At 47.9% G+C, this 13,390-nt stretch overlaps 1 protein-coding gene across 1 annotated transcript in view; it reads left to right on the top strand.

Moving 5' to 3' along the window:
* The window catches only part of LOC145394828 (netrin receptor UNC5C-like), a 203,455-nt gene that overhangs the window by 156,375 nt on the left and 33,690 nt on the right, over nt 1-13,390 (top strand). The window contains exon 9 of the mRNA XM_080268627.1: nt 9,577-9,723. Within this exon, the coding sequence (XP_080124753.1) occupies nt 9,577-9,723 (147 nt within the window). The remainder of the gene's footprint in view (nt 1-9,576; nt 9,724-13,390) is intronic.

Below are 13,390 nucleotides of genomic sequence, written 5' to 3' on the forward strand. Positions count from 1 at the left end.
AGCGATGGTTGCAGGGAAGGTGGGGTGGGGAGGAGTGGGGTGGGCAGGGGGGGTGGTGGGTAAGTTGGAGGGCGTGGTGGGGGGGCAGGGTGAGGGGGGGGTGCACATGCAGAGTGGTTGAGCAGGGGGTTCTGGAGGTTTTTTAAACTGGAGGCACCGTTTGTGGCAGTCGATGTTTGTGTGTAGTTTCTGTAGAAGGTCCAGTCCCAGGTAGCCATCATAGGCACGGGAAGTTGAGTCGAAGACAATGAATTTGCATTTGGTGGAAACTTGCTGGTGGGTGTTGGCTCATAGGACCCGGGTCTCCCCACATATTGGCAGGGGGCCATCTCCTGCGTCTACAAGGTGAACTGAGGTGGGGAAAAGCGGGCCAAAGGAGGTGTGGCGGGAGTAGAAATGTGTGTAGAGGAAAGACCTGGCCGCCCTTGTGTCGACCAGCAGCCTCGCTTTTACCCTATTCAGTCTCATCTTGTCGTAGACTGGGGGGTGGTATTTCTGTGAGATGGCCCCCACCACCGTGGGGAGGTGCCGGGGCAGTCCTAAAAATCAAGCTGTTGTGGGGCGTCTTGCTCCTCTGGCACCATTTCCCCAGGGTCGGCTTAGTCAATGGGTGAATAGTTGTCCTCGGCGCCTTCGTCGTTTAGTGATGAGACCTTGTGGCACCCCTGAGTGGTCGTCCTGTGCCGGGCAGCCTTCAACTGTTGAAGGATGTCGTGGAGGAGGCAGCTGCAGCTGCAGGCGGTGAATTCCCAAGGGTTAATGGATGTTAGGTTTGGGATCTCCTTGGGATTGGGGCATCTCTTGATAGGGTGAGGCCTTGGTACGGAAGGTGTTGGTAATGGGCTTGGGTGGGTGAAGGGCGTTTGTTGCTTCTGGTGTTGTGCTGTCCTCTGGGTGGGGAACTTGCTTACTGCGCCGATATGTTGGGGGTGGAGCGGGTGGCCAGGAGACACTGCACGAGCTGTACGTCCCTGTCGAGGTCTCCTGAAGGGTCCTATATAGTGAAGTGCTCCCTTATGGTGCTGGGGAGGATCCTGAACAGTAGGTTAAATATGTGTTGCTCCCAGGTAGCTGCGTCGGTTGCCGGGTAGGCGGTGGTGATGAGTTGCCTGGCCCGGATGAGTGTGTCATCCAGGTTTCTGTTGTAGGTGAGGGCATCGAGCTGTGACAGTGCTACAACTCCTCCCAGTGATGGCGTGACTGCCTGCATCACAATTCATGTAAACTGCTCCCATTTTAACTCTGGGACAATCTTGCGAGCAATACTTGATACTGCCTGTGTCCAGTAGTGGCTTAACCATGGGCAGGTGCACATTAATGTCATATTGCTCAGGATCGAATTTTGGCAGTTGAATGTGAGGTTTGGCCGCCATTGTTCTAAATTTCCCTGTTTTGCTTCTCTCTGTATTCTGATTGGGTCAAGAACCACCGCTGGCCACCAGTGTTATGCTAGATGTTTTTAGGTCGACTTCTCGTCCTAAGAACAATAACTACTGAGCGGGGTTTTCTTTCGAGACCAGAACTAGAATACACTACAAGAGGAACAGGGCATAAAAACTCGGCAGACCAACTTTACACACATATTGCCTTAATTACAATCCTTTACGATATACAACAGTGCATTACAGAGTTCATTACCGGGCTAAGAGCCAAAACTACAAAATGCAAGAAAATGCATTTAAAGTCTGGCAACTTTAAAACTTTGATATCTCGGTAACTGCTTGTGTTATTTTGATGTGTGTGTTTTTTTTAAATGTAGCTTATGGTATTTCCTTTATTGCGATAACCTCTATTTTGCGCTGTCTGCCATTAATCATGATGATATCGTGTGAAGAAGGATAATTTTGTCCCCCATTGCCTGACCGATTGGCTGAGAAAATATTTTGATCCTACTATTAACTACAGAAATACATCATAAGAGGCCAATAATATATTAGCATAATGTCCCAGGAGTGTCATACTGTGGAATAAAATCAAAGTTCTATGACACAAGTATTATTATTTTCACAATAATAGCAGTTTAAAGGTCGGAAACTTTGTGTGTGTTTTTCTCGGAGTTTTTAACCACCAATGAACACGAGCCACATCACAAACAACAAGAACAACATAATAAATTATTATATTGCTGATAATAATAAAAAAGTAAGACAGCATTCAGTGTATGAGGACATTATTAGAAAACCCCTGTAGCCTGGATGATAATAAAAAGAACCTGAAATACAGTATAGTGTCCCTTGGAATATCCAACCACCTCCACCAGGAATTCAGCATAGTGCCCCCGCAAATTCCCTGAGACCCCCATAAGGGCCCCACGGAGGAGCAGCAGCAGCACACCAAGACTCGGTGCGACAACGGCTCAAGTCAGCCCGGGCCGTACGCCCCTCTGACTCGGAGCCCTCCCGCCGTCGCCATAGCGGGAACCCTGCACTACCTTCCGGGCGAGCTCCCACCAACCTTTCTCGGGGTGGAGCTGTCTGTCCAGCTCCTGCCAGCGCCCCCTAAGGAGTCGGCCTGTAGCCACTCCCGCCTTTTTCAGGAGATGGCCGGTAGCCTCTCTGAAGGTGTCTTCCCTCTTGAGATGGCTGGTAGCCGCTCATCCCTTGCTAAGGAATTGGCCAGTAGCTGACCTGAGGACAACCAGGAGATGGCCGGCAGCCGATCCTGCCTTCGTCAGAAGTCGTCCTTCTGGAGATGGCCGGTAATCGCTCCACACCCCCTACTGAAGGAGTTGGCCTGTAGCCGCCCCCACCTTTGTCAGACGGCCGGTAGCCGCTCCCAAGGCGTTGCCCCTGAGTTGGCCTGTAGCCTTTCCACACCCCTCCTGCAGGAGTCGGCCTGTAGCTGCTCCCGCACTCATCAGACGGCCGGTAGCCGCTCCGAAGGTGTTGGCCTGTAGCTGCTCCTCATTCCTGCTGAAGGAGTCAGCCTGTAACCGTTCCCACCTTCGTCAGACGGCCAGTAGCCGCTCCGAAGGCGTTGTCCCTGAGTTGGCCTGTAGCCGCTCCACACCCCTCCTGCAGGAGTCGGCCTGTAGCCACTCCCGCCTTTGTCAGACGGTCGGTAGCCGCTCTGAAGGTGTTGCCCCTGAGTTGGCCTGTAGCCGCTCCTCATTCCTGCTGAAGGAGTTGGCCTGTAGCCACTCCTGCCTTCGTCAGACGGCCGGTAGCCACTCCAAAGGTGTCCCTGGGTTTGCTGGCAGTTATTCACCCTCTCAGGCCCCGGCCAGTAGCCAGGCCTCGGCGCCTTGTGGTCGCGCCCCTGGGAAGTGACGGCCAGTAACCGGGCCCCACGGCCGGAAGCAGCAGAGAGCAGCCTCGCTGCCCCAGCATGTGATGAGTTCCATGGCCCCTGATGCAGAGGACGTAGAGGAGTACTGGAGAGGCCCTATAGCTTCCCCCGGCCTCTGCTTCCTACGACTGGCCCTGGAGAAGACCCTCCTAACAGACCCTGACACAGACTGGTGCCACAGCCCCTCCCTGTCGGCACCACCTATTTCTGGGGGCCGCAGCCCTCAGGAACCCCAGGCCCTCCCGAGAACGCCCGGGCGGGATCTCCCTACGCCTTGACGACGGAGGACCTCTGCCTCTGGCAGGAACCTGAACGAGAGGTTCAGGCAATTGTTCGGCCCCAGTCTTTAGGGCCACGCTCCTGTCCCCAGCCCGGAAAGTATGGGCCCCTTCGCCACCTGCAGCCCCGGATGAGAGAAGACACCTCTGTGCGTGATCCCGTGCCCTCTCGACATGGCCTCCCCTGGCGGTGCCCCTGCTCCGGCAGAAGTAGAGCTGGCTTGTCTCCCCGCCGCCCAGTGACCCATGAGACAGTGACTGTGCCCCTAGTTTAGTGTCACAGTGACGAGGCGCTAAAGTGCATTCATAGTACCAGACCAAGTGTTTTAAGTGATTGATGATGATGGTCTAACAGTGACAAGGCGGAAGAGTGAATAGTCCATATAGAATCAAAGTTATAGTGAATAAGACCAATGCACAATACCCAACATATCACAGTAAGAGAAACACCCAAGCCGTGGAGGTTGTATAAATAATTAACCAAAAGTCCCTTGCCGCCAGAAATTAATAAAGTGAACACGCTACCGGTAAACTCCACCTCATACTACCATAATCACAATTAGACCCCAGTGCCTTACACCCGCCCCTAGTGAGCCTCATCTCTAACTCCACGCGCCCAGAGACCTTGGACTGTACTAACTCTGCATACTCTGCCTCGAGTATTATTTCAGTGCATTTCTCCCATAGTATCCTGTGAGATACTAATTATCTAGATATAAGTGTTTATGATCTACCAAATATTGTGTTTGTAACATCTGCTGTTGTCCCTTGTCTGACTGAGTAATACACGAATAAGGTTATTGCCTAGAGTTTTTGTGCCCAACCTCTCTCTTATTTGTCCTAAGCCCCGGTCTCGAAAGAGAACCCTGCTACGTGTTAGGTGTCTGAGGACCGGGAAGTCGAGCCTTAAACACCTAGCATTACAGAACCCAAAACCTGAATTAAATAACAAAAAAACAGTTACGAGTACTGTACCAGTAACTAGTAATAATAGTTAAAATATATTCTAATAATAATGAGAAAGCACCCACAAGGCAGGTGAGGGAACAATACTGTTCCTTCTCTCCTCTCCACAGCTGCTGGTGGGAGTAGTGTCAGGCATCAGTTTATTGGCTAGCTGCAGTGCAACCCGACTGTGTGATTGCCCAGCTTCAAGGGGGGTAAGGAAAAGGGCTGGGATACAGCTCGGTAATGCTCTCACATTCACTTCAACACCACGGGGAGTCAACATAAGGAACATAGGACAGGCTGAACTCATAGGAAAAGCGACCATACAGCTGGTGGAATTCTGGACCTAGTCGCCTGCCTTGAGCACTAGTGTGGAACCGGATTTTTTTTTTGCTGTGTGGCACGACAGCGCAACACACATGTCTACTTAACCAGGATTTTGACCCCTTTGTAGGTTGTTTCTCAGCACTTTTTTACTTCCAGCGTATAAAGGGATGGTTTAGCTACTTGTTGGTGCATGTAGGTGCTTGGCGGCAATTTTGGTGCTGAGCCCGGTAATGAACTCAGCACCTCATGTACAGGTTAACAGGGACACTGTCAGGCTTGGCCCGGGCTGCTGTTGGACTGGGCTGATTACAGGCGGCACCTGGGGGTGGGAGGTAGCTCATCAGGAGTGCCCTCCCGTAAGGGACAAGGAACTATTGCCAGGGGTGATGTCATCTGGATGGGGCTGTTGGTCAGTTTGCAGGGAGGCCCTTTCCTGGTGGGGCCTCGACCTGGGAGGTGGCCCTCTGGACTGGGACCAAAGAGGGCCAACAGGCATGCCTGCCTTCGCCTGCTTCTGGCGGAGGGTTGTCTGCGGGTGGGGCTCAGGAGGCCCCGCCCTGGGGTCCTGGGGGTGCCCCTGGGTGTCTGAGGGCTGTGGTCTCCACAGGGTTGGACCGCTGTCAGGAGCTGCCTGCGGCGTCTCTTCCTTGTGGCATCCGTCAGCTGCGGGCATTGTCCAGGGGCGGCCTGTAGGGTGTGGATCCCTGGGCTCGGGATAGGTCCCCACCACCACTCCTTGATCTGCAACTTCTCTGGGGGACTGCACCTGTGAGGAGAGAGAGAGAGAGACGTCCCACTCGGCCTCCGGATGGGTGGTGGGCCGTGCCAGGGACTTCCTCCGAAGAGACAGTCTCAGGGGCTGTGGATAAAGGGCATACAGTGGCTGTCCCTTCCCTGATGCATACAGTGGCTGTCACCGTGGTTCCCTGAGCCTTAGAGACAACAGCCAAAGTGTGTACAGTGGCCATCACTGCAGGGGTGTTCCCTAAGAAGGAGGCAGACGTAGGGCGCACAGTGGCCGTCCCTTCCCTGGTGCGTACAGTGGCCCTCACTGCGGTTTTGTCTCTGCCTGGTTTCCCAGCCGACGTGCATACAGTGGCTGTCATGTCCTGCCCGGTGTGTACAATGGCCATCACCGTGGGGCTGATCCCAAGGGTGGCTTCTGCCGACGTGTGTACAGTGGCCGTCACCGCGGGGCTGCAGGGGGTAATAGCCGCAGGGTGTACAGTAGCCATCCCTTCCCTGGTGCATACAGTGGCCGTCACCGCGGTGCTGCTTGGGACGGTGCAGAGACAAGTCCCACCCTGATCCTGGCGAGGGCTGGCCCTGCTGAGATGCAGTTGGCCGGGACTGCTCTCCTGCTGGTGACCGTATTGAGGGGAAGCAGGACGCAGGTCCGTGGGACACCTAGGCCCCTCTCGCTCTGGCCCAGCGCTTTCTCTATACGCCCCCCTGTGGTCTCCTCGTGGATAGGGTGTGGGGCTGTGGGTCCTTCCTGGGGTGGGTGTTACGACACCCTTCCCTGAATTTCCCATGGGGGCGGCCATCTCAGGAAGTATTCATGTACATAAGTACGTACTTACACACGTAGGTATTCACATACATAGGTACTTACTTATGTAAATATTCATGTACGTAAGTATGTATGTACTTACGCAAGTATTCACGCATGTAGATAGATAATTACTTAAGTATTCATGTGTGTATGTACATGAATACTTACATATGTACATAAATACTTTAGTCTGCCGTGGGATACATTTGTCCTCATGTCCATACTGATTACATGTGTAAATGCATAAGCGTGTATTTATGTGCAGTACGTACTACAGAGGACTGGAAATCAGGTATAATTGTTCCTTTATACAAAGGAAAAGGAGAGAGAGAAGTACCGTATGTGGTAACCATAGGGGTATCTGCCTTCTTAGTGTGACTGGTAAAATATGTGGTAGAATACTCATTGATAGGGTTAGGCATATGACAGAGGATCTAGTTGGAGAAGAACAAGGGGAATTTAGGAAGGGAAAAGGGTGCGTAGATCAGATATTTGTTCTAAGATGTTTAGTGGAGAAGTATCTAGAGAAGGGAAAGCAAGTGTATGCTGCCTTCATGGACTTGGAGAAAGCTTATGACAGAATAGATAGGCAAGGTATGTGGAAGGTATTAAGAATATATGGCGTGGAAGGGAAATTGTTGAGTGCTGTGAAGAGTATGTACGAGGGAGATAGGGCTACGGTGCGAGTGGATGGTGAGCTGAGTGAGTTCTTTGATCTCAACGTGGGACTGAAACAGGGTTGTGTGATGTCTCCATGGCTGTTTAATATATACATGGAAGGGGTTGTAAAAGAGGTGCAAGGTAGGGCAGTGGATGTGGGGGTGGCTCTAATGAATGAGGGTGAGATTTGGAAAATTCCGGTGTTGCGGTTTGCTGATGATACAGTATTGTTGAGTGAAGATGAATGGGAGTTGCAAGGTTTGGTGAATGAATTTGGGACAGTGTGTAGGAGGAGGAATCTGAAAGTTAATGTAAACAAAAGTAAAGTTATGGTGTTTGAGAGGAATGAAGTCACAGAGTGTGCAGTGAGGTTGGATGGTGAGAATATGGAGAATGTGAGTGCATTCAAGTACTTGGGTAGTGTGATGAGTAAGGATGGAACTTTGGGGGATGAAGTGCGTGAAAGGGTACAGCAGGGAAGGAAGGTTGTTGGTACACTGATAACAGTGATGAGAAATAGGGAGGTGAGTATGGAAGTTAAGAAGTCACTGCATGATAGTATTGTGATCCCTACCCTGACGTATGGAATCGAGGCGTGGACCTTGCAAGAAGGGAACAAGTCAAGATTGAGAGCAGTGGAAATTAGTTACCTGAGGGGAGCACGTGGAGTGACGTGGAGGGACAGGTTGACGAATGAAGAAGTGAAGGAACGTTGTGGGGTGGATGTGGATGTGGTTGAGAAGATTAGGAGAATTACACTGAGGTGGTTTGGACATGTGAAGAGAATGGAGAATGAAAGACTGACTAAGAGGGTGTATGTAGGTGAGATGGGGGGAGGGAGAGGGAGGGGTAGACCGAGGATGAGGTGGAGGGATGAAGTAGAGAGGTATATGAGGGAGGGGGGGTGATTTGGGGGGAGGGTAGTCAAATGGTGGGTGACAGCGACTTGGAGGCGTTTTGTCTGCGGCCACCCATTGCGGGATTAGGGTGTCGGGCTATAGATAGATAGATAGATAGACGTACTTGTTTTATGGGGAGAAGGAGAGAGAGGAGGAGGGGGAAGGGAGGAGCAAGGGGGAGGGTGTGATCTGTTTAAATTCAGTCACGTGATAGATCGGTGGCTGCTGATTGGTCAGTTCAATTTTCCCCAGAAAAATCCCTGCTCGCTACGGAAGAGACTTCTAAGGGAGCCAAATACAGCGTTTGTGAATCGCCCTTGAAGGGTGATCTTTGTCTTCCATATGACATCGTGCAGCGCTGTCGCCCAGCAGCCATTTGTGAATCTGGGACCAGAACTTCTTTCACTCTACTAGCACAATCTTGCATTGGCTCGTACACTCACAAAATAGCCCACTTTTTAAATCCTACTTTCAGTCTTACCCACACAATCCTTGAACCAACTGATCCATACTCTTATATTCTCCTTCCATCTCTTACACACATCAATACATACACCCTCTTTTGCCCCTTCATTCTCACCTATTTCTCCGCATATACCCCATCCATACTCCCACTTTCTCACAGTTTCACCTCTCCCTTTAGTCTCAGTTAAACCACATATGTCCACTTCTGCTCCCTCAAGCACCTGTACAATCTTTCTTTCTTATGCACACCCCATACATTCCATGTTGCAATCCATATCACGTCCCTCGTCCGGTTCCTGGTCATCATCTGTTCGTTTGTCCTTTTCCGAGGTTTCTTGTTTGTATTTTTAGTTGTTTTTCGGGGAGGGGCACTAACCCTCTGCCAACCCACTTGTTGGCACAAAGGGAACACATGTTCATTGGTTATAAGATTATCACCCAGAGTATTAAATGATTTCCTGATTTACAGGAAATCATATGGCTTGTCACTCAATGCAAATTTACCCTAAAATAGAGCACCACTACATTGGCTGAGTGGATGATGGGCACCCCGCCGACCACTTAATATTTACAGGTCAGGTAATTGTTTACCATCACTAGTATTATTAACTAATTGTGAAACTTTATTTTATCAGGATCTTAAGTGATTGTGATTTAAGTCCTGATTAGTGGATGGGGGTGTCTGCCATCCAGGCACCTGATGTTGTGGAACCTTCAGGGGACTGACAACTTTGAATGACAAACAAATGTTTCCTGTACGGTAATCTAGTAAACCACTTTTAGTACAATTGGATGGTAACCATATAGCCAGAGTGACACCAGGTAGTCTAATAGGTTATAATACTTCAACCAGATGGGACCCATAAAAGTTCCATTTGTCATGTGCTTGGGGTTTATTGCTCACATAATGCCACTCAGGGGCAACTGAGGCTGGTCATCTATCCCCATATGTCACGACTGTGTAGCCCAGCCTTAGGCCCTTATGCTCCTAATGGATAAAACAGGTATGGATGATAGAATAATAGTACTCAAAACTTTAAGTTTCTGGTCAAGGTTATTGTTATTAATGAGTTTACACTCATTTCCCTGTGTTTACAATCCCATATCCCCTCAATATTTACCCATCTGGCCACATACTAATGTTTACCTTTCCCAGCACGTGCAGCAGTGGAACAGGATGTGACACTCATTGTGGTGTTGGCTGTGTTAGTGCCCTTGGTGCTGGTCCTGTTGGTGGTGGTGTTCCGCAGGGTGAGCCACAAGGACCACACACACACCCCTATGTATGAGACTGCCACATCAGGTACAGAATGGGGCACAAGTTTCAGGGTTGTATGCTAAAATGCTTTGGAGATTTATTAGTAGTTTAATCTGCACATTACATCACAGTATGATCTTGTTTGTTATTGATTCAAACTGTGTCAATATCAAAATGATATAAATAACATATAAGAACATGTGAAGGTATAATATGCAAAATATACTGTATTACTAAGGAAGGGATGTTATACAACCCACCAACAATACCTAATTGAGGCACATTTTTGGTGACATATGAGCTGTAGAACAAATCTCCCATAATGTTAGTGATTATTTTCCTTAATACACCTTAATATTGATATTTATGTTATGTATTCTGCTTTAATATTGACAAAATTTTCATCAATAATATAAGTAAGAATAGACATGTGATGCAAAGAATTACCAGTAATCACAAAGAAAGAGGTGCTATGAAGCTTCCTTTAACACCTAAATGGGGAGTCTTTGAAACATAGGACTAGTAGTAGATGCAGGATCAGACCCATCTGGACATGAACCCAGCAGACTGCAAGAAACTAATCTGTTGCTGCAGTCTGCCATTCTCCTATTGGGAGCATCCAACCTCACTGTACATTCAGTGACTTCATTTCTCGCGAAGACCATAACTTTTCTCTGCATTCACCTTTAGATTCAGAGAGACAATACAGAAACCAGGGTCATTTTTCTTGAACAACATTACATTAGTACTGTACTACAGGCATTCAGTGCCACATCTGGGTACAAACAAGAAATCAATATTCATTTAACATTCATTCATACATTCCCTCTGATACCTCCCTCACCATACCAGCACAGAACAACTCTCAGCTCCTGTACCTAATGCAGCCACCCAATTTCTTAATTGCTGGGGATTTGAATGCTAAAAACACTGCCTATAATGAACACAGTGAACATGGCTGCTGAAACCTCAACATTGCATTGCGACTCAACAACATATATGTTCTGAATGGCACCTCACAATGTACTTACATCCTACACCAAGTAGACCACTCCCCCTTTTCCTCAGACATCACACTTTGTTTGCCTATACTCTTACTCACCACCACATGTTGGACAAAACTCAAACTCCTTTCAGATTACCTCTCTGACATTATTCACTATAGGAATACACGCCAGACCAGAGTAATTAAATGTCACTTATACTAAATACAAAGAAGCAAACTGAACATAATTTGCCAAAGAAACAGAACAACATTTGAGCACACTAAGCCACACACCCATCATCAACACTGACAGGCACATTACAAAATTCAAGATTTTACTCAGCTGAAACAAACACCATGTTCGACATGACACCTACAGACACTAGAATCCAAACCTTACACCAGATAATGCTCACATCTTTAAAAAATGTGACTCACACAAATATTGCTCCCCACTGCCACACGCACAAGACAAACCAAACTAAAAAAAAATAAAAGAAAAGAAAACTGGAATGCCTTTGTAACAATACACTGCCACACCACTGACTTATCTTGGCATTACAACCACAGACTCCTCTTAGCCTTACAAAACACAAAACAGAACCACTAAATCACAAACAAGCGCCTCGGCAACCCAAGCATTCATCATCTCCAGTACCAAACACATCCCATCTTACAAAAGCTACGCAGACGTATTTGTGAACTACCACACAGGTATGTCACCTTACATCAACAAGCACACAGTCTGAAAAACAATCTTTTCTGAATAGGCAGTCCATTCCACTTTACCACAATATAATCCCCTTCACTCTAGAAAAGACACATGGCAGTACAGTATTAAGAAATCAAAGAACTCTGCAAATACAAGGCCATTTGGCATCAGCAACTTCCACCTGAAACACTTAGGACCACAAGGCATCCAAGCCCTCACGAATATCAACAACTCAGATGCATATTGTAGCATTCCTAGCATGTGGAAGCGTGGAACAATTATCACTTCTTAAGCCAGAAATGACCCAACACACCCTTCTTTGTACAGACCCATAACACTGCCCAGCATGCCATTCATGATAGCTGAATACCTAATTCTTAACAAAGTCATGCCCTCATGTCCCACTTGCTTGCCCATCCACAACAATGGCTTGAGAGCTGTACATGTCACAAACATCATAAAAACAAGCCTCACACAACATGCATTTGACTAAAGCATCTTCATAAGAACATACAGGATGGAAGTAATGCTAGTATAAGTGGCTGGGGAATGGCTGGGAGAAGGAGGGAGGTGAGAAGACAGGAAGAAATCAGTAGGATAGAAGTTGTGGAAGCAATGAAGAAAGTTAAATTAGGGAAAGCCCTAGGAATTGATGTGTGGTGAAATGCTGAAGCATGGGGGAGAGACTGTAGTAGAATGGATGTGGAAGATGTGTAGATTGGCCTGGGAGGAAGGTAGAGTCCTGGAGGATTGGAAGTCAGGTATAATTATTCCCTTGTACAAAGGAAAAGGGGAAAAAGAAGTGTTTGGTAATCATAGGGGCATTTGTCTTCTTAGTATAATAGGAAAAGTGTATGGTAGGATACTTATTGACAGAGTTAGAGAAAGAACAGAGAAATTAGTTGGAGAAGAACAGAGAGGCTTTAGGAAGGGAAGAGGTTGTGTAGATCAGATATTCATTCTTAGATCTTTAGTGGAATAGTTTCTAGAGAAGGGAAAGAAGTTGTATGCGGCTTTCATGGATTTGGAGAAAGCATATGACAGGGTGGATAGACAAGGATTGTGGAAAGTATTAAGAATATATGGAGTAGATGCGAAGTTGTTGAATGCTGTGAAGAGTACGTACGATGGTGCTAAGGCTGCAGTGCGTGTGGATAGTGAACTAAGTGAATTTTTCTCTTTGAAGGCTGGGTTGAAATAGGGATGTGTCATGTCTCCATGGTTGTTCAATCTGTACATGGATGGGGTAATAAAAGAGGTACAAGGTAGGGTAGTGGAAGTTGGAGTGGCCCTGGTGAGAGAGGATAGGGTTTGGAAACTCCGTCTACTGTTGTTTGCAGATGATACTGTGTTGTTGACTGAAGACGAAGGAGAGCTGCAAGGCTTGGTGGATGAGTTTGGGAGAGTGTGTAAGAAACAGAATCTAAAGGTGAATGTAGGGAAGAGTAAAGTGATGGTCTTTGAGAGAGGTGAAGTCAGTGAATGTACAGCGAGGTTGGATGGTGAGGAATTGGAAAATGTGAGTACGTTTAAGTACTTGGGTAGTGTGATGAGTAAGGATGGAGGTTTGGAAGGTGAAGTGCTTGAAAGGGTACAGCAGGGAAGAAAGGTTGCTGGTTCTTTGAAAGCAGTGATAAGAAACAGTGAAGGGAGCATGGAAGTGAAAAAGTTACTACATGACAGTATTGTGATACCAACTCTAATGTATGGAAGTGAAGCTTGGACTTTGTTGGAAAGACACAAGTCAAGAGTGAGAGCAGTGGAAATGAGTTATTTAAGAGAAGCCTGTGGAGTCACATGGAGAGACAGGCTGACGAATGAGGATATAAAAGAGCGTTGTGGTGTGGATGTGGATGTGATAGGAAGCGTTATGAGGAACACACTGAGGTGGTTTGGCCATGTGGAGAGGATGGAGGGTGAAAAACTGACGAAAAGAGTGTATGTGAGTGAGGTGGAGGGGGGAAGAGGGAGGGGGAGGCCGAGGATGAGATGGAGGGATGGGGTGGAGAGGTATA

The sequence above is a fragment of the Coenobita brevimanus genome, chromosome 28 (assembly GCF_032717465.1).
Source record: "Coenobita brevimanus isolate Jiangsu-jjx chromosome 28, ASM3271746v2, whole genome shotgun sequence".
In the NCBI taxonomy this organism is placed as follows: domain Eukaryota; kingdom Metazoa; phylum Arthropoda; class Malacostraca; order Decapoda; family Coenobitidae; genus Coenobita; species Coenobita brevimanus.